At 43.9% G+C, this 26,698-nt stretch overlaps 1 protein-coding gene across 2 annotated transcripts in view; it reads left to right on the forward strand.

The window, feature by feature from the left end:
- The window catches only part of LOC105489309 (uncharacterized), a 201,544-nt gene extending 177,999 nt beyond the window's left edge, over positions 1–23,545 (forward strand). Inside the window, exons 2-4 of one of the 2 annotated variants that reach the window (XR_011616734.1) lie at positions 18,130–18,765; positions 20,181–20,279; positions 21,880–23,545. Coding sequence is in view for 1 of the 2 variants with exons in the window: in XM_011754056.3 (XP_011752358.1) it covers positions 18,283–18,445; positions 20,181–20,279; positions 21,880–22,001 (384 nt within the window). In the remaining variant the exon portion in view is untranslated. The remainder of the gene's footprint in view (positions 1–18,129; positions 18,766–20,180; positions 20,280–21,879) is intronic. The other variant, XM_011754056.3, reaches the window with a different exon arrangement.
- Positions 23,546–26,698: the final 3,153 nt, after the last annotated feature.

Below are 26,698 nucleotides of genomic sequence, written 5' to 3' on the forward strand. Positions count from 1 at the left end.
TAAGAAAAAGGTAATTAAACATTACTTTCATCAATTTATGGCAGAGAAGATTGGACTGTTCTTCAAGAGAATATTATCAAATACCTCAACCCAACTACGTTAGAAACTGCATTTTGATTAAATAGTTTAAGAAATAGATTGGCATCCATTTATATATTTATGATGAAGGTGAGTGAAACTTAGCCATACAGGGTTGTGCTAACTCTTCTAGGTAGTATACAGTAGGCCACATTTCTCTTCCTGTTAGCATCTCATTCTTTTCACAACATAGTTGTTTAATAATTATGTATTGACTGAATGAAAAACAAATGGGTACGTAAATGCTTAATTGAAAAAATAAGTCAATCCATGGTTCACATGGCCTTTGATCTGTATGCATTTTTTGAATATATAGTTATATTTTACATACATAATACCTTTTTTACATACAAGGGCCTTTTTTTTTTTTTTTTTTTTTTTTTTTTAATAGTGAAAGAGACTTAACTCTGTCCAAGAGCTGTTTCCCGTTGCTCCTAATAGAGGCCGTTTAGGTTCAGGTCTCCACACTAAATCTAAAACTCACTCTGGGGTCTAGGGCATGCATTTTAGTTGATTGGAAACAATCATGCTAATTCCACCTCTCTTGTCCTGTGACATGGAAAGACATAGTTCTGTCCTGTGAAACAGGAGGGCAGGCCTTCAGCTTGGGCTTCTGGGACAATCATTCTTGCATTTCACCTTTAGCGTTAATGAAGAAAAAGCGCAAGTAAAATTAAAAAGATGGAGAATGACAAGTGCTGGCGAGTGTGTGGAGCAACCGTTACTCCCCCACGTTGCTGGCAGGTGAGTGAAACCGTATTCCACTCTGGCCATCTGTGTGGCCATTTCTCATGAAGTTAAGTATGAACTCAGCAAAGAATCCTGCCATCCCATTGATAAGAATTTACTCAAGAGAAATGAGCACGTGTATCCACACAAAGCCTTGGGTACACGTGCACGTGAGTGTTCATGGATGCGTTCCTTATTTCACCCCAAACTGGAAACAACCCAAATGTTCATCATCAGGTGGGTGCATCAACAAGCGACAGTGTTTCCACCAAAGGACGGAGTGCTATGGAGCAGTCCCCAGGAGAGAGCTGCAGCGGGCACAGCAGCATGGGTCAATCTCCAACACTGGCTGCTGAGTGAAAGGCCAGGCCAAGGGCACCTATCCTGTGTGATTTCACCCCTAGGAAGTCCTGGACCAGGCAAACTCATCCACACTGACATTCACAGGTCCTGGCTTCCTAGAGGCAGGGTGGGAAAAGGATGGACTGGAGAGGAGTGCACGGGAAACGTTTGAGGTGATGGAGAACTCTACAGCTTTTGCAGGAGATTACAAGTGTGTAATTGCATTTGTCAAAATGCACTCAATTGCATACATAAAATGGATATGATATTGTGTGTAATTTATACCTTGGTAAAGTGACTTTTAAAAGAAAATCACAGAAATGCAAGAAGGTGACCATGTCTTCTGCTGCCTGAGCATGCAGTGGGCAATACTATGATGCTCAGGGCACCTGCTGTCCTGTGGCCCTGAGCAGATCCAGCAGCTGGAATGAGGGTGGACTCATGTGAGGTGCAAAGGATCCAGTCTTAAGGATCCAGTCTTAAGGACATCATTACGCCACTGAATTTCCCAATCCTGGGATGAGTGACTAGGCATTTTGAAATAAAACAAATTTTTCTTATTGTTTAGTCTAATCTTCTTGATGTTGTAAAGTATTTTTGTACTTTTTATTCCTCCTGGTCACTATCCCCACAGACTACATCTGCATTAATCATTTATCCCTCACTACAGCCCTAGGAAGTAGAGTGGGCAGCTATAACAATTTTGCTTTGGAAGATGAAAACATCTTTGGATCAGAGAGGGTGAATGACTTGTGCCATGTCACAGCGTTATTTAGTAGGGTGCTGGACCTGCCTTTCTGGTTTAAGAAGCCACTCTTCCTCCAGTTACACTGTTGTTAGCTCACAGCTACTGATGACACTATTATTTCCTCCCCTCTTTTCCTGGCCTTCATGTTTTTATTGGTGAATTATCACTTTTCCGTGAAGACAGAGTTGAGGATGTTGAGAACTAACCCTCACACTCAAACAGCCCCGCAATGACTGTTTTATGGAGGTAAACATGTACATAAAAGTGGAGGCCTGCCCACCACGTGCGCTGCATTTCTTCATGGGAGAGAGAGGAGACAGACACTGTCCTCAACTCCATCGACCCTACGGTGTCTGAAAACAAGGACAGGCCAGAAAACAGGCATGTGGTGAGAGGGTCTCTGGAGCCCACTGTGTGACTGGAGGGTCTATTTCAAACAACCAAGAGGGAATTTACTACATGTTACCATCTTGAATTTCTGCCTACAAATCAACGCTATTTTCAATCTTTGCCTACTTATTCATCCACCTGTTAATTCAAGTCTGGATTAATTCTTATTCAAAGACATTTCAGTTCATGCAGTATTTCAAAACACCCCTATCCAGTGGGGTGGAATCCAAAGAGATAGTGAGAAAACATATTTAAGCCTTCTGACTATCATAAACTCCAGGTGAGAATCAATCTTTTGGGTGTTGTCTGAATTTATCTTTCCTATTTTAAGCAGTTTTACTTGGACTTCCTTTTTTACAGAAATCTTTATTTATTTGTGCATTTTGACATATTTCTCACTGGATACTGAAGGAAGGAGGTCCATTCTTCTCAGTTTGTCTACCTTTAATGTTAATTATTGTAACTCTTGAGTTATTTTGGATTGTGTGCAGATAGAGTGGACACAAGGCTATTTGAAGATAAGTGAACATTGAAAGTGGTCACATGTAATTATTAAATGTTTTTCTTTACCTTCCTGTCTTTCCAGCTAACGTAATTCATTGATGCTTTCAATCTTTCATCCCCAAACCCTGTGTTGAGTGTCTATCATAAGCAGAGTTTGGAGTATGTCACTGTATCCTTGATGATATTGAAGCAGAGGTATTGGCAACCTCCCTACGACTACTCATTGGCAATGTTCGTGAAGACTTGCTGGAGTCACTGAAATTAAGCCTGTGCAAAGGCTGCCTCCTGGCTTCTGCCTTCTCAGGGCTGCCCTTGTGACTGCCCCATTTGTGTTGGCTGTGTCCTTCTTCACCTCACTGTCCATGTTCAAAGCCTTGATTTTGTCTAGATTTCCCTCTCTCCCTTTCTCCCAACAGCTACATAACTTCATTCCATAAAAATTCTTCCTTAGCAATGTCTCTAGCATGAAATCCATTGCCACTGCCCTCAATTAGAACCAGTGCTTGGTTCAGATTTCCAGTATATTCTGCGTGCTGCAGCCGTGAGAATTTTCATTTAAGCTTTCATCATATCAGCCTGCTAGTAGATTTCAAACACTTTCTCGTGCTTATGAGATAATATTCCGAGCTGCTTGTTTGCAATTCAGGGACCTCATGTCACCCTGATTTACTCTGATTTACTTCAGCCTAAGATGACTGAATCGACACTTCGCATTATTGCATTCCAATAATGTGTAAGCCCTTATGTCTAATAGTAAGAAAAACTGGCTAATTAAATACTGCTGATAGTGTTTCTATTTCTACATCTTTGTTTTGGCAAAAATATTTTAGTGAGACTTATGGTTACATTAAGCTTCTGCTTTTCAAATAGTTTGAAAAATTAAGAAATTACACTGCTTGATTTAATAGCGCACTGTGCTGCTTCCGTCCTGCATGGAGTCACATTTCTGCTGGTTGGTAGCCTAGAAGCTGCACCATTTTTTTCTGAAGCCCTGAGGTCACCTGCAGAAGCCTCTCAGCACTCCGGAGGAATGGCTGGCACAGCCAGCGAGCATGACTTATGGAACCCGGGGACACTGCTGTGGATTCCTAGAGCCACTGGACGAGGGAAATCCGAAAGGCTGAGCTTACCGCAGTGCCGGGTGTAGTTGCTGAAGTTATTGTTATTTATAAAATAAAGGGCACTATAGCTGTTGGAGGGCACAGGAGTCTGGGATGCATGTGTTAGAGGACCTTGCTAATTCTCAGTTCTGTGTATCCTTCTCTGTAGCCAGCTGATAGATGGGCTTATTTGTGAACATGCCTAACACATACTAGATTTTCTGACCTGGGCAACTTCCTGTCCTCTCCACATACCTGTCGCATCTTTCAGAGCTGACCTAAGCCCCACCTGCTCCCCGATGTTGCCACAGGCTCCCAGGACCTTCTGAGCCGTGCTGCTGGTTAATTTTGCTCACACAAAGCAGCAGAGTCAGTCCTTGCCAGAACTGTGGGACCTGCTAAGTGGGCTCCTGTTTCCAGTTTAAAGCTTTTCATTCGGAGGAAGGGAGTTCCTTTGAATTACTAGTTTAGTACAAATTTCTCAGGGTGAGATAACTGGGCCAGACTATGAATGCCATCATAGTTGTAAACCATAATTTGGAGCAGTAGTGATTTGGTTTAGGGTTTGAAATAATTAAACTATCTATTTTATTTTATGCTAAAGTTTATTCCCATGATTTGTGCATTCTTCATACTCACTGGAAATACCTCTTGTGCTGCTATAACAGAATACCACAGACTGGGTACTTATGAAAAAACAGAGATTTATTTGGCTCATGGTTGTGGAGTCTGGGAAGTCCAAGACGAAGAGGCCCACATCTAAAGAGGGCCTTCTTGACCGGATCATCCCACGGTGGAAGATGGAAGGGCAAGAGATTGAACTTGCAGCACCCCAAGCCCTTTTATAATTGACATTAACTCATTTATGAGGATGGAACCCTCATGACCTAGACACCTCCTATTAGGAGTATCGCCAGCTCGCGATACTGTTGCGTTGGGGATTAACTTGCCAAAAAGTGCTGTGGCTTACACGTGTCCCCCAAAAAGCATTGTCCCCAAATGCTTTTGGGGGGGATACATTCAAACCATAACACTTCTCAGTTGAAGTACCACTTCTGCTGTCATTATTACCATTTATTTTATTGTTACATGCAGTGGACACACACTAGGGTAATCACCCATGTGGAATACCCGGTGTAAGTCCCATCTCTTGAGTGTGCTGGAAGCTGTGACTTGCCAAGACAATATGGCAAAGCTGAGGGCGATGTCATTCCCTTGACGAGCTTACATTATATAGGCTCTGTCTTGGCAGGCTGGAGACAGAGATTCTTCTGCCTGCCCTAAAAATGTAAACTGTGCTGTGCGCTCTGCATTCTGGGACAGGGCCACATGGCAAGGACGAGAGAGTGGCCCTGGCTGACAGCCAGCAACGAAGCAGAAGTCTTAGACCTACAACCGCAAGGAACTGGGTTCTGCCAACAACTGTGTGAGCTTGGAGAGGACTTTGAGCTCCCCAATGTATCCGACTGATACCTTGATTGTCACCTTGTGAGACCCTCAGCTGAGAGCCCAGTTTAGCTGTGCCCAAAGTCCTGACCCATGGAAATTGTGAGAAAATAAATGTGTGTTATTCTAAGTTGCTAATGTGGTAATTTGCTCTGCGTCTGTGGAAGGCTGAAAAAGATATACATGTGTTAATCTCTGGAATCTGTAAATGTAATGTTGTTTTTTAAAAAGCATCTTTATAGATGGAATTAAATTAGGGTTCTTGAGGACATTTTCTTGGATTATCCCAAATATAATCACAAAAGGCCTAGGAAGAGGGAGGCAGAGGGAGATTTGAAAGGTTGAAGAGGAGGAGGCAATGTGATCAGTTAATCATAATGTACCGTGTAATTCAAAATTCCTGAAAGAATAGATTTTTAGGCCGGGCGCGGTGGCTCAAGCCTGTAATCCCTGCACTTTGGGAGGCCGAGACAGGCGGATCACGAGGTCAGGAGATCGAGACCATCCTGGCTAACACGGTGAAACCCCGTCTCTACTAAAAAATACAAACAACTAGCCAGGCGAGGTGGCGGGTGCCTGTAGTCCCAGCTACTTGGGAGGCTGAGGCAGGAGAATGGCGTAAACCTGGGAGGCGGAGCTTGCAGTGAGCTGAGATCCGGCCACTGCACTCCAGCCTGGGCGACAGAGCAACACTCTGTCCCAAAAAAAGAAAAAAAATAGATTTTTAATTTTCTCAGCACAAAAGAATAATAAGTTGGTGGAGGTTATAGGTATGTTAATTAGCTCGATTGAGTATTTCTCTAATATATACATATACATATATACATAGATCAAAGCATCATATTATATCCCAAAATTATACATAATTAGTATTTGTCAGTTATCAATAAATAAATATAGATATTTTAAAAAAGACTTTTAAAAAAGGAAATGACTCCAGATAGGATAACACTGCAGGAAGGAAGGACTCTACTCAAAAGGACAAATATATTGGCTTTATAAAACAAGAACAAAAAGACTATCTTATGTAGTCTGTAATACACACACGTGCATATATATAATATGTAGAATATAGTAGTATATCAAAATAGTGCGAAGGGCGAAAGAAGAGTAAAGGCATTGGACAATTTTAAGGTGCTTGTCATGTTTCAGTAGCGGTAAGTGAGTTGGTTTACAGTGGATTGTGGTAAGTCAGGAGTGCCTTTTGTAATCTTTGGATGTCTAGGATAAGCACTAAAATAATAACTTAAAAATACATAAATTAGAAAGCAAATAGAAGATTTGGGTTTTAATAATTTGCTCTATAGGTGGGCGTGGAGGCATGTGCCTGTATTCTCAGCTACTCGGGACGCTGAAGCAGGAGGATTGCTTGAGCCCAGGAGTTCAAGGTTGCAGTGAGCTATGATCCCACCACTGCACTCCAGCCTGCATGACAGAGTGAGACCCTGTCTGAAAACAGAAAAACAAAAATTAATAATAATTTGCTAGATGAAGGTTATACAGCAATGGAAAAGTCGAAAAACAAGAAGTGGAAAAGTGGTACCAAAGGTGGAGCGAAGACACAGAACATCTGTGCAAAGGCTGGTCTGGATCTTCTTGGAAAAGCAGAATTGAAAGCAGGGAATCAGCAAGCGGGGACCAGGATGTGAGTGTGGAAGCAGCGAGAGGAGGTTGGACATGGTGTTGATGCAGGAGCTAGACCGAAATTATTTAGGCAAATAGTGAAGGTAAAAGAGTCCTCGGTAAGGTCTCCCTTTTATCAAAAAGCAGCCCCCAACTCATTTCTTTTCTAACAAAGAGCAGCCTGTGAAATCGAGCTGCAGACACAGATAAGCAAGCAGGAAGCTTGAACAGGTGAATGCTGGTAGCTGTGCCAACAGGAAAAGGCTACCTGAGGGCCAGCCGTATTCAACATGGAGGCTTCATTTTTCTCTTTTCTTTGTCAACCATGTGTGCAGTAAAGAAGCAGGCACCGTGGCACCAGCCAGGTAGAGAACTCATTTGCATAATAAAAGATTAGGGCGGAATGACCAGCTTCTTCACACACTACGCAAGAGGTACGCCTGGTCCAACTGATCTGTCATGCACCGTGTAAATCAGACTCCACCTCCTCAAGCTCATCTATTAAACCCCTTGCATTTCACCACGGAACCTGAAGACTCACTCCGGAGCCCCCTCTCTTTGTAAGAGAGAGAGCTTTTGTCTTCTTTTTTCTCTCGCCTATTAAACCTCTGCTCTTAAACTCACTTCTTGTGTGTCCACGTCCTTGATTTCCTTGGCGTCAGACAATGAACCTCGGGTATTGACCCGAGACAGTGACGCAGTTTCATTGTGGAATGGAATAAAAGGAATACGTGTTTTTCATTGGGGTGACTACAAAGATAGTAGTTGGGACTAGAAAATATATTATTTTGTGCAGCCAATGCTCCTAGTTTAGGACTTTCTCCCAGAAAAGCTAGGCAGATGCGAATGCAAGCAGATAAAGTAAATGAAAGAGTTTACCCACGTTTGTGGGCTAATATGCACATAGGGCAGAAGGATGAAGAGAGGGCCCTTGAGGAGGTGACCTGGAGTGCTGTTCAAACAAATCATCATTTTTTCTCCTGTGGATAGAAAGGAGATTGAGACCTAGAAGCAATATTCGTAGAGTCATAAGTAACAATAGTTTTGTAACATGTCCTTGGCATTGTCCATGCAGCAATATTTTTCACAATAATTCTGATCAAGTTTTACATTTTAAGTCCATTTTATATTTCAAGTACATTTTAAGCTTTCTATTTTACCTATTTATTTAAAATAAATAATCTGTACTTATTTTAAACTTCATGGACTTTGTGACTGTATTAGAAAATCATCTCGTTCTCTGTATCAGATTCATTTTGTAAAGGTGGTAGAATGTAAATTTTTGTTTGCTAAATTATATTTTCATTCAATCATCACACATTTTCGGAGGGTTTGTCAGAGTCACTGTGCTACTGCAGAAATAGAATATGACACATATTTTATGGAACACATATTTGCTGGGCATCCACCCTGTGCCAAGCTCTGTGCTTCAACCTCGATTACATCAGCAAAACAGACTAGAAATAAAAACTTATGGGACTTTGATTCTAGGAAGAGGAGATAGACAATTAACCATAATAGTATAAATCAGTAAATTATGTTCACGAAGAAGTACTAAACATGTGGAAGGGCTAGAGGAAGACAGGAGGATGGAGCTACTGGGAGGTGAGTGGGTGTGGTTTGCATTTTAAAAACAGCATGATTATAGCAGCGATGACTGGAGGACATTGAGGAGTTAGTCCTGTGTTTATCTCAGCCTAGACCAAGGGGAAGGCAGGACAAGTGTCCTGTGGGAGGAGCCTGCCCGGCAGGTTCCAGAAACTGCAAGAAGCCTAAGCAGCCTGATGTGGTGGGGGTGGAGTGAGGGCGGGGCGAGATCAGAGTCAACGCGATGAGAGGGGAGGGCAGACAGGTAAGCCTGCTGCCCGCGGGAAGACTGCCTGTGTTCTGAATGAGCAAAGTGTGAGGCCTTGCACGTTCTGAACAAAGGAGTCTGCCTTCACCTTCCTTAGGCCCTAAAAGGGTTACTGTTGCTGCCGGTGCAGGACTGGGAAGGGATGAGGATGGGGACAGGAGCAAGTTCAGAGGCTGCTCCCATGATCTGGGAGGAGGGGGGAGGAAGACTGACCCATAAGATTACGAAAATGCTGGAGACTGGTGGTTCCAAGTTCAGCCAAATGGCTGAGTGATATCCAGGCATAGGATTTGACATTTTCTACAGTTCTTTTGGACTTTCCTTCCCAGCCACGAGGCACCAGCTACGGCTTTAAAAAATAACGTCTCCAAAGACCCAGAGGAGTGAGCCAGCAATGCACAGGAGGGAGGGAAAGCTGTCGCAGGTGTGCGTGTGTGTGTGTGCACAAGTGTGCACGGTGCCAGTCTAGGTGTGCATGTGTGTGTGTGCACGTGTGTGTGCACAAGTGTGCACGGTGCCAGTCTAGGTGTGCGTGTGTGTGTGTGTGCGCACGAGTGTGCACGGTGCCAGTCTGCTGGGGTTTTTTGCTTCTTTTTTTTTTTTTTTTTTTTTTTTTTTATGAGGGATGAAATAGCTTTTACAGAAGTTGCAGCATAACTCCCCTTCTTGCCAATGGGCTGCACACTTCCTCTGGCTCTCTGGTGGCAAGGTGTGGAAAGACAGCATCTGACAGAGGGAAAGGGATAGTCTAGAAGAGTTTAGTCCAAACCCCTAGTGCTGGCCTTGTTGCTGCCTAAACGAGATCCAGGCTCTGCATCATGGAAGAGGGGATGCCGGCTCACAGGGAAACAGTGGTGTCTGCCGTCCCTTCCCAAGGGCTCCCCACCTCTCCCCACGTTCCAGGCCGGCCCATCCCTGGCCCAACCTCAGTGAATGCTGCCTCCTCTGCAGTCCCATAATTCCTAAGATCTTTCCGTTTCACTTTCTTTCTGGAATTTAACTTTTTTGAAACCCATGCTATTGAAACTGGCGTGCAAATCAGTGTGCCAAGAAGTATGGGAAACTGGCCGGGTGCAGTGGCTCACGCCTGTAATCCCAGCACTTTGGGAGGCCAGGGCAGGTGGGTCATCTGAGGTCAGGAGTTCGAGATTAACTTGGCTAACATGGTGAAATCCCGTCTCTACTAAATATACAAAATTAGCTGGGCGTGGTGGTGTGTGCCTGTAATTGCAGCTACTCGGGAAGCTGAGGCATGAGAATCGCTTGAACCCAGCAGGTGGACGTTGCAGTGAGTTGGGATCATGCCACTGCACTCCAGCCTGGGAAACACAGTAAGACTCTGTCTCCAAAAAAAGAAAAAAAGAAAAATAAAGTATAGGAAACTAGAGGAGAAAGGGTCTCCTAGAGCAGCATTTTTACCCACCTTTTTACTCTGAAAATTATTTAATACATTTTCATGTAAAATATTTTTTTAAACATGTCAAGGAATTAAACACAGATCTTGGACAACCTTCTGAGAGAGGCCACAAATGTTCAGGAAACTTTGGTCTTCTGTAGGACTGTTTAGGGATAGGCCCCTGCTATCTGTGTGACTGCATCTTATTCCTCTGCTATTTGGGGCACTTTGGTGGACATTTTTGAAAAGCCTTGAATCCACCATATCCATGTTTGACCCAGATGCAGCTGCTGTTCATATTACTCTCAGTGTAGTGCTAAAAAGAACGGAGCCTGGGGAAGGAGTTTTTCCTGGAAAGCAAGTAGCTTTGGAAAGAAATAAAGAAAGAAAGGAGTAAGCTCTCCACTGAGTAGGTAGATCCTCTGTCGCTTACGTTGTCAGGGTCTCCATTGACTGTCACTGAGCTGCACCCATAAATGCCTGGTAACACATGGGTACTGAAGTTCACACTCTGTGTTGCGTTTTCCATCAGAACACAAGCCTCTGCTCTCTCTTCTTCCACCTTTAACTACTCGTGGATGCCTTGCAATTGACACCTTAGTATACGGAATTCTCTAATTTCCTGTTCAGCAAAGTTTAGTCTTTCTGTCTTTGAAAGGGTTATTATACTTGATACTTGATACTTTATTGTGGATTACTTGTTTTATTGCTGGTCTGAGCTCTGTACCTCTTTTTTTCTTCTTCTTCGGATTGTAAAAACACAAGACGTACTCAGGAAATACCATTTCATAGTTTATTAAAGTTTTTGATTAGTTGATTATGATTATAATGATCTATTTTCTTTCCAAGCCTCTAGTAGGCATAGAGAAACCTCACTGGGTATCGGGACTGTGGTGGATTTAGCTACCCCATTCCATCCGGCTACGACTGAAGCTTCAAGAATGGCTGTCGCTGTTCATACTATGCTCACTGTAGTGCTAAAAGGAATGGAGGCTGGAGAAGGAGTTTTTTCCTGGAAAGGAAGTAGCTTTGGAAAGAAAAAAAGAAGTAAGTGCTGATATGTTGAAATTAAAGAAATAGCCATTCTGACATAGAGACTGTGCTTTAGACCTGTTGCTGAAGAGGATACATAAAAAATATGTGCCACATTTTCTTCATCCAGCCTAACATTGATGGGCATTTGGAATACTATGCAGCCATAAAAAGGAATGAGTTCATGTCCTTTGCAGGGACATGGATGAAGCCGGAAACCATCATTCCCAGCAAACTAACCCAGGAACAGAAAACCAAACACCACATGTTCTCACTCATAAGTGGGAGTTAAACAATGAGAACATATGGGCACAGGGAGGGGAATATCACACACTGGGACCTGTCAGGGGGTTGGGGGCAAGGGGTGGGATAGCATTAGGATAAATACCTACTGTAGACAACGGGTTGATGGGTGCAACAAATCATCATGTCACATGTATACCTATGTAACAAACCTGCACGTTCTGCACATGTATGCCAGAATGTAAAGTATAATAAAAAAATAAAAATAAAAAAGCAAATGTGCTAACTTGTACCTATTGTGAAAATATTTCTTCACCAAAAATATTATGAGTAGCTAATATTGTTTTCATTATTTTTGTTAAATGGATCATCTGCATGAACCTCACAGCAGCCCTAGGAGGCACACACTGTCACTGTCCCCACCATACAGAAGAGGAAATAGGATTCGCAGGCCCAGGAGTTAGCCCAGGGTCTCACAGCTACTGAGACATGGAGCTAGAATTTACATCCCAGGGTCCATAATGAGGTCACTGTTCTAAACTTATGAAACTACTTTCCTCATAATTTCTCTTTCACCCAATTCTTTACTTTCCTGTGAGTGAAGGAAACAGGGACCTGTGATGTCCACTTGGGCAAAAGACTTAGACCTTCCTAAGAGGACCCCACCTAAAGCTGCTGTGTCTATCAGGGAAGCAGGAAATTAAGCACAACATATAAAATAAAATTTTAATGAATCAAAAAAATGAAAAGAGAACCTATGTAATGGGATAGAATATTTGCAAATCACATGTCTGATAAGGGATTTGTATGTTGCATACATAAAGAATTCTTACAACTCCACCACAAAAAGATAGCCCAGCTAAAAATAGGCAAAGAGCTTGAATAGACATTTCTTCAAGAAGATATGCAAGCGGATAACAGACACATGAAGAGATGCTCAACATCATTCATTAGTCAATAAGAAAATGCATGTCAAAGCCACAGTGAAATAGCACTTTACACCAATGTAGGATGGCTGTAATTAACCAACCAACTTACCAACCAATCAACCAACCAAAAAAAAAAAAAAAAAAAAAAAAAAAAAAAAAAAAAAAAAAGAGAAAATAACAAGCAATGGAAAGAATATGGAAGAACTGGAATCCTTATACATTGCTGGTGGAAATGTAAAATGGTACAGCCACTGTGAAAATCTGCAACAAGTGAACAGAATTATAAGTTTGGCATCCTCAACAAGTTAGACGTAGAATTACCATACAAACCAGTAATTCTACTCCTAGATATATACGGTGAAGAATTGAAAATAGGGACTCAAATATCTTCATGTACATGCATATTCATAGCAGCACCATTCACAATGGCATAAAGGTAAAAACAGCCTAAATGTTGATCAAGAGATGATGGATAAAGAAATTGTCATATATCCATACAAAGGAAAGTTATTCAGCCCTAAAAAGAATTTTGGAGTGATATACTCAAACAGGTTAAAACTTGGACGAACCTCAAAAATCTTATTCTAATTGGAAAAAAACAGACATAGAATGTCATCAATTGTATGATTTCACGTATATGAAATATTCAGAATAGAATAGTAGAGACACAGAGACAGAAGACAGATTAATGTTTTTGAGGGATTTGTGGACAGGGTGATTGGCAATTAACTGATAAATGGGTATGAGAACTCCTTTTAGGGTGATGAAAACTGTTTTGGAACTAGATAGAGGAGGTAGTTGCAGTACACTGTGAATGTACTAAATGTCACTGAATGGTCCACTTTGAAATGGTTAACTTCATGTTATAAACATTTCACTTCAATTAAGAAACAGTAACAAATATTTGAATGAAATTCAATGAGAAATTCACAAAATGTAAAATATCATAAATATGAAACAAACACAAGCCCAGACTAACAAAACATTGGAAATCAGAGCGCTGCCCAAAGATCGTTGAGTGAAATTTAGCAATCCTACTTAGGTTCTCTGTGCCCTGGCGGAGTGTGTGAATCTTACTCTCCTCAAGAATTTCCGAGGCGTTCGGACCAACGTTGTAAAAGTGTCATGAGATCCTGCATCTATGGAGGGTTCAGAGTAACAGCTAACTTTTACTGAGCACTACTTTGTTTGGGACACTGTCTTAAGGAATTGGCATATAAAGTCTCATTTAATCTTCTCAATTACGTTCTAAATTAGTTGCTCTCATTCACCCCATTTTAAATATGAGGCTATCAGGGCAGAGAGAAGTTAAACAGCCTGTTGGTCCTGCAACTACAGATCGAGAGCTCCAGATCTGGCACTTGGACCACTCAATTCCTCTGCCTCTGTGGAACATTCCTATTACTGGTTCCAGGACCCACGCTACACAAGACACGCAGGCAAAACACGTGGTACCCCTTCGCTTTCCACTGAACGCTCACTCAATATCATGAGGGAGTATACAAAAATCCTATCGTTTTTGTTTGATTTCTCAATGTCTGCAAGCTTCAAAAACTGGTCATTTCTCCGTCCTCTTGGCCATTTCACTTTTGAGGAGCCAGCAAAAATTCACTTTTGACCCTGAGTTTTTGTTTGGGCTTAGCATCTGAATACTTGTATCGCTGCAAATACACAGCACTGGTCATTTTGTGTATTTAGAGAAAACTGAAAAATAATAGGAACACAGATATTTTAAAATGGGAAATTACGATTTCCACTTGGAAACCTAAATTAGGTGTACATTAGTGAGTGTCTTAGTGTTGATCAGGATGTGATAACAAACTCTCACAAACTGGGTGACTTATCACCTTATAACCAACAAACATGTCTTTCTGCCGGTTCTGGAAGCTGGGAGGTCCCAGATCAAGGCACCAGCAGCTTCAGCGTTTGGTGAGGGCTGCTTCCTGGTTCATATATGGCCGTCGTCTCACATTGTGGAAGGAAGGGATACAGATAAGGTTCTGGGACTTCCTACATAAAGGCATGAATTCCATTCACAATGGGTCCACCTCCATGATCTAATCACTTTCTAATACCGTCACACTGGGAGTGACTATTTCAACATATGAATTTGGGGACTGCACAAAAATTCAGACCATAGCAGTAAGTGGCAGTGTGTTCCTGGTATGACCTGGGCTTTCTAGTTTCAAATTCAAAACAGATGTCAACGTGTCTATTTGAGAGTCGTTTGTTTCATGGGAAGGTAGCACACGTAAATCTACATTATGTTTTGTTTGTTTGTTTTTTGTTTTTTCCAGGTGAAATCTTAGTTATAACTATTGAGGTAGACTATTTCTGGATAAAAGCTATTGCCTAGGATAAAGTGAGCTTTCTTCGTTTCTAGGTAGGCTATTAGTTTGCTATGCTTCTGCAACATCACCACAACCCGGGTGGCTGATGACAACATAAATTCATACTCTTAGAGTTCTGAAGGCCAGAAGTCTGAGATCAAGGTTTCGGCAGGACCCTGCTTCTCCTGGGGGCTCTAGGGGAGCGTTCTTCTTTGCTTCTCCTGCTTCTGGCGGCTCCAAGTGTTCCTTGGCTTGTGGCAACCTCACTGCTACTCTGCCTCTGTCTCTGTGTGGCCTTCTCTTCTCTGTCCCAAATCTTCCTCCACCTTTCTTTTCAAAGACACTCATCACTGATTTAGGTCCTGATCAGATAGTCCAGGATGACCACATCTCAAGGTCCTTAACTTAATTACACCTGCAGAGAGCTTTTTTCTAAATAAGGTCCTTCTTTGCACATTTATAAGTTCTGGGGGTTGGGACGTGGACACATCCCTTTGGGGGCCTGCACCCTACCCTGCAGGTGGTAACTGAGTTTAGAAAACAGCTGGGTGTGCTCTTAGGCCACTGCTTCCTCCCAGCTACTAGGCCAGCACGTCCTCTGCGGGGGCTGCACACCCTGCCCGCAGGCTCAGGGAAGCCACCTCAGAGGACGCCTCAGGAAATGAGGCTGTTTCCAAACAGTTGTGTCAGTGCGATTTTCTGAAACCACATTCTGGTTTCAGCTTTATATATGTTAAAACCCTGGATTTACAACCCAGTAATAACTCTGGAGTGTCCAAGACTCACAGGATATGAACTGAGTCCTGCAACCACAAGGTGCCTTGCAGTCACGCACTCTGTGTCCCATGGCAGATGCCACCTCTGACAACCAGAAGATGAGGGTCACTGGGGCTTTTGAGAAGGAACAACTACCAGGACAGAAAGTCTTAAAGATGAAGTCTTCCCTTGCTCCCACAAGAACATCACCCTCACTCCCACAGATGTGCACTCGTGTGTGTATGTGGACAATGGACCCATGGCCACGCTCAGGCAATTCATATGATAGAGAAGGTGTGAGTTAGTTCTCTCTCATCCCACGTTCAAAAATATCATTCTATTATCTTCACCACATTTACTTTCTAGCATCTTCCAGAGCCCCCCCGCCCCGCTCGGTGGTGAGCCTCAAGTGTCGCCATCAGCTGGGAAGGCTTCTCTTTTCCCTTGTTTTAATTTCTCCCCTTAAATCTCTGCTCTTGGGGGTGACTTTGCTTTTATATTAAGAGGAGGGATAGGACGCTGATCACAGCCCTTGATTTTATGTCAGGACCACGTGTGCACCTGTCCCAGCCACAAGATGCCATTCAGTGAACTAGAGACAGAGTTGGGGTGCAGGAGGAAATGGATTTGGTTGTGAGTATGTGTCAGTAGCTTTCGAATGTCTGTATACCCCCTCCTCTATGCACGCACCCGGCTGGCTCCAAATGTCTCTCACTGAGGCCGGCATCACCTGTTTTCTTTATTAACTACCTACCATCCTGGCAGCTGCTCTGGGCGCCGCTGTGCGTGCTGCATGGGAGCCCATGAAGCTCTTCCATCCCGGCCACGAGGGTTTTTGTTCCCTCTCAGGGTGTGATTTAGCATCCAGGCTGTGATTTAATGCTAATGCCACTAACGTCAGAGACGGCCATCCTGGAAATGAATGAGGAATTCGGAGAACAGCTCCAAGATTTCCCCGGGTGGCGCTGAGATGAGTGGATTGGCTGGAAGCCGAGGGGCCCGCTCGGTGTCATTTGGGGAAGAATATCTTCCGACACTACCCAGGAACCCCCTAAAAGTCTAGGCGCTCTCAAAAGTGCTGTGAAATATCTTAGTGATCACCACGACTCCTGGCTGCAAGATTGGAGGAGAAGGGGAAATATGATTGATGTATTATTACCCAGCCCACACTCAGCCGCAATTATTAGATAATCTCTGAAAAGTGGACTTCCAGGGTAGAAATTAAACACCGGCGAACAGCTGTTGAAGGAAAATTGGTTTCTTATTGGATTTCTTTTTCTTTTAATGCCGATGCTGCTTGGCTGGCCCCACTCCTCGTTGGTATTAAAGTTCTCCTATGAATGCTGGACCAGAAGGGATTGGTACCCAGCGTTAGCATCAACTCCGATTTGCACGCAGACCGCAGTGCACCCGTGTTTGCTTGGTACCAGGCCCGGGGTTGGCTTGACTGGGGAAAATATTTCATTTACATGCTTGTGTTTAAAAAGGTAGCCATTCTGAGTGATGGAAACATGTACTGGCTGTTCCTAACAGTCCCGGTATAATATCCGGTAGATTGCCCTATTGGGAATGAATCAGGTGCTGGAAAGCTGACAAAATGCTGGAGCACATGATCCTGTATTTACAGTACACTATCTCATTTTTAATAGAACTTGTCCAGGAAAGTCTTCCAAACAAGTTTCAATCGGCTGGCCTCCTTCTTGCAGCTGTGGGGATTAATATTCCGAACAGATCTATAATTTTAGGTCTCCAGTGCAATTTTACTAAGTCACTGCACCCTTACTCCTCGTCCCCTCCCCCGTGCTCCATGGGGAGCTCTACGCTGTCTCTTGTCTCCCTTCCTCCAAGTCTCTCCCACCCACATGCCCTTAAATTACTCCTCCTGTCCAAATGGAATTTGGTGAAGGATTTCTCAATATCTGCGACCCAGCCATGCTCCGGCTCCTGGCCAGCTTAAGCTGACTTGGAAGAGGTAAGATATGCACATGAATTTTTCCTGAAGCACATAACAGCTTAAGATGTCTTAGGTTTTTCTTTAGATGGTTTTATGTACTTATTTTTTTTTCTTAGTTTTGGGGAAGTGGTGAGAATCCCAAGATTGTGGGAATTTCTAACTTGCAGATGGTGAGTCTTTTCTGCGGTTAACGGCGTGACGGTAATAACGAGAATGCTGATACTAATAACGACAGCCTTTTTATGTCGGAAAATGCATAAAAATAAAGATAAACAAGGAATGGAGAATGGAAACATGGTGAGTATCAGGGACAAGGCTCAGAGAACTCCCAGACAAAATGGAGCAATTTACAAAACATTTATGGGGGCTTTTAAGAACTGTGAATTTGTCAAGTGTTATGAAGCAGCAAGCAGCAGGCAATAGAAGGAATGTCTTCAGGAAAAAAAGGGGCCTGGTACTCGCCAAAAATCTGTGCAGGAGTTCTTCCTCATGCCTCCCCACCTCTTAGCAATACAGGCACAGATTTGGACGCTCTTCCTGTTCTACAGCGAGCAGGGTAATTGAACGAGCTGTTTAGAATTATGAAATGTCTTTGAAATTTTCAAGTATCCTTTTTCCTGAAAATAGCGCATGGAATAACTCAGGTCTTATTCTTTTTTTTTTCCCTCCCCTAGGCACTGTCCCCACCGTGCTATTATCTTGAATGTGATTTACTTCAGCTCTTCCAAACAGACAACTGTCTGAACAATACAAGGATGCGGCCAGTACCCAAACAGACCACACTCCTCCGAAGTAGGAGGGCAATCATCACTCACCAGTGACTCCTAATGTCGAAAATGTATGCGATTCGGACCATGGCACCCGATCTAGGTAAACTGAACAGCACCGCGAACTCACAGCATAGTGAACAATCCGCTAGGCAGTCGGAGACAAGCACATTTGCAATTTTTCTGAGATTTGTCAGAATTGGAATGACTCAATCCACGGAAGGTAATGGATGTGAAAATGGGAAATAGAGCCATGAGAACGGAAGGCCGCCTTATTTCCTCTGTTCCCGTGCCTGTGGGGTTTACGCTGTAATTCAGGAAGATGTGCCAAGGAAAGGCGCTGCTCTCACCAGCCTGGGTCCAGGGCTCTGGGCCACCATTGACGTGTCGGTGCACACCAACGGCGTCCCCGGGGAGCTTACCTGGCACTGCCAGAGCAGAGCAGCTCTGCTGCAAATCCATGCTAACTCGGAAAGCTCTTGATGACCCAGAGCAGTTGGCTCTGCTGTCCTCTACCTTGCACTGTCCAGAGGACTTGGGATGGTAGGTGCATGTGTATCCGCATGTGCCCACACTTGGGGCTGTCCATACAGTGTATCCACATGTGCCCACACTTGGGGCTGTCCATACAGTGTATCCACATGTGCTCACACTTGGTGCTGTACTTACACATGTATCCACATGTGCCCACGCTTGGGGCTGTCCATACAGTGTATCCACATGTGCCCACACTTGGGGCTGTCCATACAGTGTATCCACATGTGCCCACACTTGGGGCTGTACACACACATATATCGTCATATGCCCACACTTGGGGCTGTACACACACTTGTATCCACATGTGCCCACACTTGGGGCTGTACACACACGTATATCGTCATATGCCCACACTTGGGGCTATACACACACTTGTATCCACATGTGCCCACACTTGAGGCTGTCCATACACATATATTGTCATATGCCCACACTTGGGGCTATACACACACTTGTATCCACATGTGCCCACACTTCAGGCTGTCCATACAGTGTATCCACATGTGCCCACACTTGGGGCTGTCCATACAGTGTATCCACATGTGCCCACACTTGGGGCTGTCCATACAGTGTATCCACATGTGCCCACACTTGGGGCTGTCCACACACGTGTATCTGTATATGCCCACACTTGGGACTGCAGATGGTAACACATCAAGTGACCTGCAAGGGACCCCGACAGAGGATAGTGCAGTTCTGCGTTCTCATTTCTGACACTCTTTCTTCTTATTTCAGCAATGACTTCATTTGTGTGAAACAGTCTAATGTCAGTGCAGTTCTTTTGTGACACCTGGTGTGTTATTGTCACATTGTCATCACGATCGATTGGGAAAAAGCCCTGCAGCTATTTAAAAAATTCTGTTAAGAGGTTCCCTTTCCATTGATTCTAATTCCCCTACACTTACAAGATCATTTCTCATGAGTGAGATGCTCCTGTCCCTGTCCCACCTTGACAGGGGGTGGGTGAAGGCCTCTGAGGTCTCAGTGGTCACCCAGGCCTGCCCCATGCTTTTATCTGTGGTATCAGCCATTTATTACCGCCAGGTCTCCGGCTTCGTCCCCTGCTGGCTTGGCATCTCTGGATTACATACACGGCCTTAAAATTTTCAGGTCAATTTTTGATTGAAGGGATGATTATTTATGTGCTCGTCTTTGAGAATGGCATTTCCTTTAACTGGGGTCTGCAGAAACTTCGGAGTGGTCTTCCAGTCTGGCTTGGTGCAGGCCCTCCATCCGCAGGCTTGGATTTTTCAGGGTCTCAGGGTTGGTCTGGCTCAAGAACACTGACTCGTGTTTGCACATCTCAGAGGAGACTGACACAGGAAACCAGAGTGCCAGTTCATTAATTTACAGTGAGTAATATAAGTGTCAAGTGGACCAGATGTTGGCTTCATCCTGACCAACACATTCTCTCCCTGTAGGCAAGCTACTTGGGAAGTCAAACAATCAGAAGGATGCTTGGGGAACAGGCAGTCAGAACAGGAGCATGGAGTTTGATGATTCCAACGTCCAGCCACACGGTAAGATACACCTGTCAGGCAGGGCAGGCGCTGGGCTCGGGAGCAGAGAACCTGCTCCCAGGGTTGGTACTTAGGTGGGCTTTGCAGCAGTTTTCCCGCATAACTGTCCTTTCTGGCGTTTCCATTTTAGGCCTGCATCTTATCATGCTAAAGGGCCTTCCCCTCGCCCTGAGATGTGTTTGACTAGCCTGCTTTTAATTCATGCTGGATGTGAAGGCGGTCCATCTCATTGATGGAGTTTTGTTTTGTTTAGCTCTGATCATGCTGTGTTGATTGTGTAGCTTAATTCTCAGAGACAAAACCGATTTCCAGGTTCTTAAAGAGCACTCCTGCATGGCCTCCAGGGTGCCACGCCACCCCCTGCAGCTGCACGAGCTCCTTCTCATTCTTTATTCCTTTATGTGCTCCCTGTGATTAACCTGGCTGCTACTCCTGTGTCCATGGCCTGGGTCTGCCTCAGCCACCTCCGGCCCCCAACATCCCCACATCTTTCTCATCAGAGGGTGGTGGCACCTTTTGCTGCTCATGGTCCAGCATTGTCACAAGGATCAGATGGCAAACAAAGCACAGCGCTGTGAAGTCTGTGCAGAGAGAAGGGATTCTAATTTCTTTTCTTAAAAAAAAAAAAGGCTGTTGGGCTTGATTTTCTTCATTTCAGATTGTCTGGTGGGACCCAAGAGAAAGGTGGAAAATCACTTTAAAACAACTTCGACTGCAAACCCGTTTCCATGAAGTTCCTCTAGACTTTTGTTATGTTAGTAAATCTCCCCACATAATCTCATTTGGCATAATCTCATCTTTCACTTTGGTACAAGTGCTTTAAGATTTGATCACAGATCTCTTTTTCACAGATATCCTATTCACTAGCACCCTAATGTACACAAATGCTATTTGGTTAAGAGATACTAGCCACAAAATAAAAAATATATCTAAGAATTATCTGATATGACTTTGCAAATGCCTATCAACCAGCAAAGCGTTGCAATCAACCAGCAATACACAGTTGTTTAGTAATGCAGATCATTGCCAGCTTCACTCTTGTTAATTCGTGGCTCAGGTCCTTAGACTTTGACTTCATCTCCTGTTTTGGGAAGCTTTGCTGAACTTTAACCCGGGCTCTGTATCCACCAGTGCATTGCCTTGAAGCCTGTTTTGGTTTACCCAGCCCTCAATGGGCGTCCACCTGCTTACCGCTCCTCTGAATACCAGCCTTCACAGAAACTGCACCAGGAGATAATTAGTCACGCTAACAACCTCGGAAAGCACTGACGAGGCTGTTCAGACCCCTCATTGGAAACCGGAACAGGAGCTGTTGCTCTATAATTAGTGTATCACGCATAACTCCAAGCTGCTCACCTTCTGATACCTGGCTGCCCTCACCTTGTCTGCATCCCAACGCACAATGGAAGTGAGCGCCTGGCCTGCCATGGGTGTACAGGGTGTGTGGTGCAATATTTTGTGAGCATCATGTACCTGCAACTCTCATTAATTAAAAAGACAGCTGGTACCCTAAAAAAAAGAGGCACAGTTCATTTAATGACAGGTATTTTAAATGTGTATGCTAATTTCAGGTTTTTCCTTTCATCCCTCGGAAACACAGACGCGGAAGGAGGCTGCTGGAAGGAAGTGTGTGAGATGAGCTTATTTGTGAGTGAGCAGGAGGGAAGGGGTGGTGAACTTTCCTCCCAGGACGAGACGTGTACCTGCACTTCTCAGCCATGAGTGTCGGGAACCAGTCCTGGAGAAGCATGACAAATCGCTTCCCTGTGAAGGTGCATACCCTTTTCCTTTAGGAACAGTTGCGTCCTATTCTCTGCTATAGAAAACCATCAAAGTCTTTTTTGACATCTCTGACATGAAATAGTGAAGACAGTGCAGAAAGATGCTGCCTGGTCCCTAATGACCTTGTGTGGAGAGGGGAACAGAAACAGCTCATTAGAGTGATTTAATGTGGTATTTTGTTAAAACTAAATCAAAATAATCTATGGAATGTGGCTGAGATTCATCTGAACTTGAAATGCACAGGACTACGTTTTATCTCTTTGTTTTCATTTTGCAACTAAATGGAATTCTAAATCTGAAATACTACAGAACAGGATGCTTTCCAAATCAAAATCAAATTCTTTTTTTTTTTTTTCCAAAACAGGCTCACAATCTTGGGATAACTGCATAGCAGGAAATAAACAAGACTTGGCTCTATATTTGAAGCTGCAGTACAAACAGAACCTAAAAGACAGACAGAAAGAAAAGGATACACAGACATGTACGCATGACATGGGGGAGGGGAGAAGACACTGTCAGAAAGAATACCCAGAAAAATAGTGCAGGAATGCTCACAAACCCAAATTAGCTGCAGCTTCAATGCAGTTAACTATTGTTTCCCTTTGGAAAGAATTTTATTATTCTGTTTTCCTCATCTCTTCTGAAAGAACGAGCTTTGAGCAGCATCTGCAAATTGCTGGTAGGGAAATCCTTGATCTTTACCCCTATTGAGATTGTCAAAAGATACCAAAAGCTGGAATCTGTGCTTTATAAAGTTAATGTTTTCTGGAAATTGCAGCAATACAGAAAGCAGCCTTTGCTCTGCTTTCAACAGTGTTTGAGAGGATTCTGAAACTCTCTGCAGGCGAGGAGGAAGCCACCAAACTGACCGTTTCAAATCTGTATTCTAAGTTATTTCTGCTGTTTGTGTGAACCCTGGGACAGAACGGGTGTGTACTCATTTGAACCTTAGCTCAAATGGACAGCTCTAGGTGTGTAAGTGGGTTGGTGGTGGCTGTGCAGAGGAAGACACATTTCAGATTTGGTTTCTCCAAGGTTTCACGAGTTGTTGGTTGCATTCCATCTAAATTATAATCCCCAAACGTGTTTAATCGAGAGCTGCACAACAGTGCAAAGTGGTGGATGTGAATGTTGAATAGAGCCCAACCTATACATTTTGGGGCCTTCCTAGGGCCTGGATTTTAACTGAGCATTATCAGTGTGACTAATTTCTCACTGTTAATTAAATGTTATAATGAGTCTTCAATACTTTTAAAACCAGAAGAGAAGTCTTCTGTGACAAAACTATATATATGTTTAAAAAACAAAAGAATTCCATCTTTCTGTTGACACTTGCTCCACACCTTTGTGGGGCATTTTCTAAAAGAGAATAAAATAACAACAAAACGTCTCATGTTTCTCAAAAGCTAAGTTGCCTTTACACACCTGTAAAAAAGCAGGGCTGAAAATTGATGAGTAAATTGAGGAACATATTTAAATACACACATATTTTAAGATGACCACAATTAATGAAATGTAAGGCTTATTGCCTTATGTTTGTGTTTAACACTGTGTCTAACTAGGGGCATCTCCAGCTTTACTAAACATTTGCAGACAGCCGTGTTCATGCACAGGTAACTGCTGGTCTCAGAACAGTGCCCCTGAGCCACCTGGAGCAAGGTCTTACTCGGTGGATTCAAGGTCACGGCTTATCATAGATGCCCTGCTGATGTACATCTTACAGATCATCCTAGGGTGGAAGGGAAAGAATGTCTCGAAATTTCAGAGGGACCACTGGAAATCAGCCACTTGGGAGTTTGGGTTGAATTGACTGCTTCTTCAATGAACCAACTACCATACATCCAGCCTACAGCTGTTAGATGGTGAGGAGTAAACATGTCCGTTCCTGGGGTCCTCATTCCACACCATGCCAGCCGTGATTGTGCTTGTGCACTCAGGAAAGAAAGGCCATGGCTATTTCTTAAGAGTGGCCCATCTTCTGATGACAGTGCAGGTTCTGATCTGGACCTGGTGAACTGCACTGATGAGCAATCCTGCTGGGCATGGGAAGGGTAGGGATCTTAATGCAAGCAGCTTGCTCATCTCTGGCGACATCCTCCAGGACATGGAAGAAAGAAACGAGAGTGCGGCAGCCCGGGATCCCCTCCGGCCCTTTGCACTGCTGTCTTCTAGTCTGTGTGCATCCGGGTGGCCATCAGGTTGACCCATTCGGTATGCAGTCAATCTTTTTTCATTGGTGTGATTTTACAGGATATGACAGGAAAACTGAAATGGCTCCAGCTTGGGTCCTAAGGTAGGATCTATGATAATTGTTTACAATGAAACTGTGGGACCTTTGATTTTGAACGTGCATGATGTTAAAAATGAAAAGGGGCTGGGCGCGGTGGCTCACGCCTGTTATCCCAACACTTTAGGAGGCCGAGGTGGGAAGATCACGAGGTCAGGAGATGGAGACCATCCTGGCTAACATGGTGAAACCCCGTCTCTACTAAAAATACAAAAAATTAGCCAGACGCAGTGGTGGGCGCCTGTAGTCCCAGCTACTTGGGAGGCTGAGGCAGGAGAATGACGTGAACCCGGGAGGCGGAGCTTGCAGTGAGCTGAGATCGCACCACTCACTCCAGCCTGGGCGACAGAGCGAGACTCCGTCTCAAAATAAATAAATAAATAAATAGAAATAAAAAATAAAAATAAAAATGTGAAAAGATAGGGGGATGCAACAGAGGAAAGAAGGGGCTGTAGAGAAAACATTCCCTGTTGGATTGGCTCGTCTTTTTTTAAATGACAGTCACCAATCTTGAGGTTACAGTGATTTTTTTCATCTTTAGGCTTTCACGTGATTTTCAAGGACAAGTTAATTTCCAACTTTTCAGTCCTTGCATCCATCACATATGACTCTGCCTGCCAGGGTTTTAACAGCAGGGCATGATAGTAATAAAAACGACAGCAACGACGGCTACAACGAATAACTCCTCTATTCATCCCTGTTTGTGAAGTCCTCGCTCCACGGCAGGCTCTGTTCTAGGCACAGGGAACCCAAAAGGAAACAAGCAGGTAAAAGCTCCTTTCCTTGTGGAGCTTGTGTTCTCGTGGAGTAGATAACTGACAAATCAGCTTCTACTAGTGCTATGGCCCGGCGTCCAGTACCGGCCATGTCCCCGGACACCTCTTCAATCAAGGTGTCTTTAATCCACTGATGAAGGTGTGTCCCCTATTTAGCAGATGAGGACACTGACATTTAGAGAGGCGAGGGCCAGTCCCCGGGTCACACAGGTGGAGTGTGGAGCTCTGTTTTTCTGACTTCAGGTTGCATGCCTTTATAACTGTTTCTGGAAGGGAGTCGTCTGGTCTCCCTTGGTTTCTCTGTGCTTCGGTTTTTTTTTTTTTTTTTTGAGACGCAGTCTTGCACTATTGCCAGAGCTGGAGTGCAAGTGTGCGATCTCGGCTCACTGCAACCTCTGCCTCCCAGGTTCAAGCGATTCTCCTGCCTCAGCCTCCCAAATAGCTGGGATTACAGGTGCCCGCCACCACACTCAGCTACTTTTTTTTTTTTTTTTGTATTTTTAGTAGAGATGGGGTGCCACTATGTTGGCCAGGCTTGTCTCAAACTCCTGACCTCATGATCCGCCTACCTCGGCCTCCCAAAGTGCTGGGATTACAGTCGTGAGCCACTGCACCCGGCCTGTCTGTGCTCTTATGAGTGGGTGTTCACATTCCTGTCCTGGTGTCCTTATTGCTCCCCTCCCTCTCAAGCAATGTCTGAAGCAGGTGGCCCTGGCATTCACTTCTTTGCTTCCCTCCTGAACTTGCCCCATGAGCCCAGGATTGCAGTGGCCGTTCCTGGTGTCTTTATTGCTCCCCTCCTTCTCAAGCAATGTCTAAAGCAGGTGGCCCCGGCATTGGCTTCTTTGATTCCCTCCTGAAACTTCCCCATGAACGCGGGATTGCAGTGGCCGTTGCACTCTAAAATGGAAATGTTCTTGGCCCGCTCCTGAGGTATTCACAGAGTGGGAAGGAAGCAAGACAGATAAGTAAACAACAGCACAGCTAAGTGATCAGAGCTAAAATGGGCATGTGCACACTGCTATGGAAACCCAAATGAAGGTGTTTTCATTATCTTAATTACCCTGGCTCCCTAATTCGATTATGCACTATTGGCGGCAGGTGCCACATTTTTTACTTGTTTTTCCCCAAGTGCCTAGGATAGAATTTACACCCAGTCAGTGCTCAAAAATATTTGCGAATTGATTAAACAACCTTGGCAAGTCAGACTTTCTTTTTCTTGCCTTTACTTCTTCTCCCAGTTTGATGCTCTCAAAAATTATCCTTGATGCTTCTTTCTTCGTATTTTTTTTTGCCTTAGTGATGAATATTATTTCCATGAGTTCAATTGTGTTGCCAAGGTTTTCTAACATTTGGCTAAATTTCAAAAACTAAGCCATTCAGATCAAAACACTGCAAAATTGATCAGCTAAGGGGGATTTTTACTCTCTACCTCATAAACCTAGCCAGGGCCACCACAATTGTTGTTCAGATTGTTTGGTGGCCAAGAGCCTGGTGGAGACTGAGGTCTGTATGGAGTTCTGCCAGTATGATCCTGCATCCCAGAATGGGGACTGCACTTTGAAATTAGAGTG

The sequence above is a fragment of the Macaca nemestrina genome, chromosome 19 (assembly GCF_043159975.1).
Source record: "Macaca nemestrina isolate mMacNem1 chromosome 19, mMacNem.hap1, whole genome shotgun sequence".
Taxonomy (NCBI): Eukaryota; Metazoa; Chordata; class Mammalia; order Primates; family Cercopithecidae; genus Macaca; species Macaca nemestrina.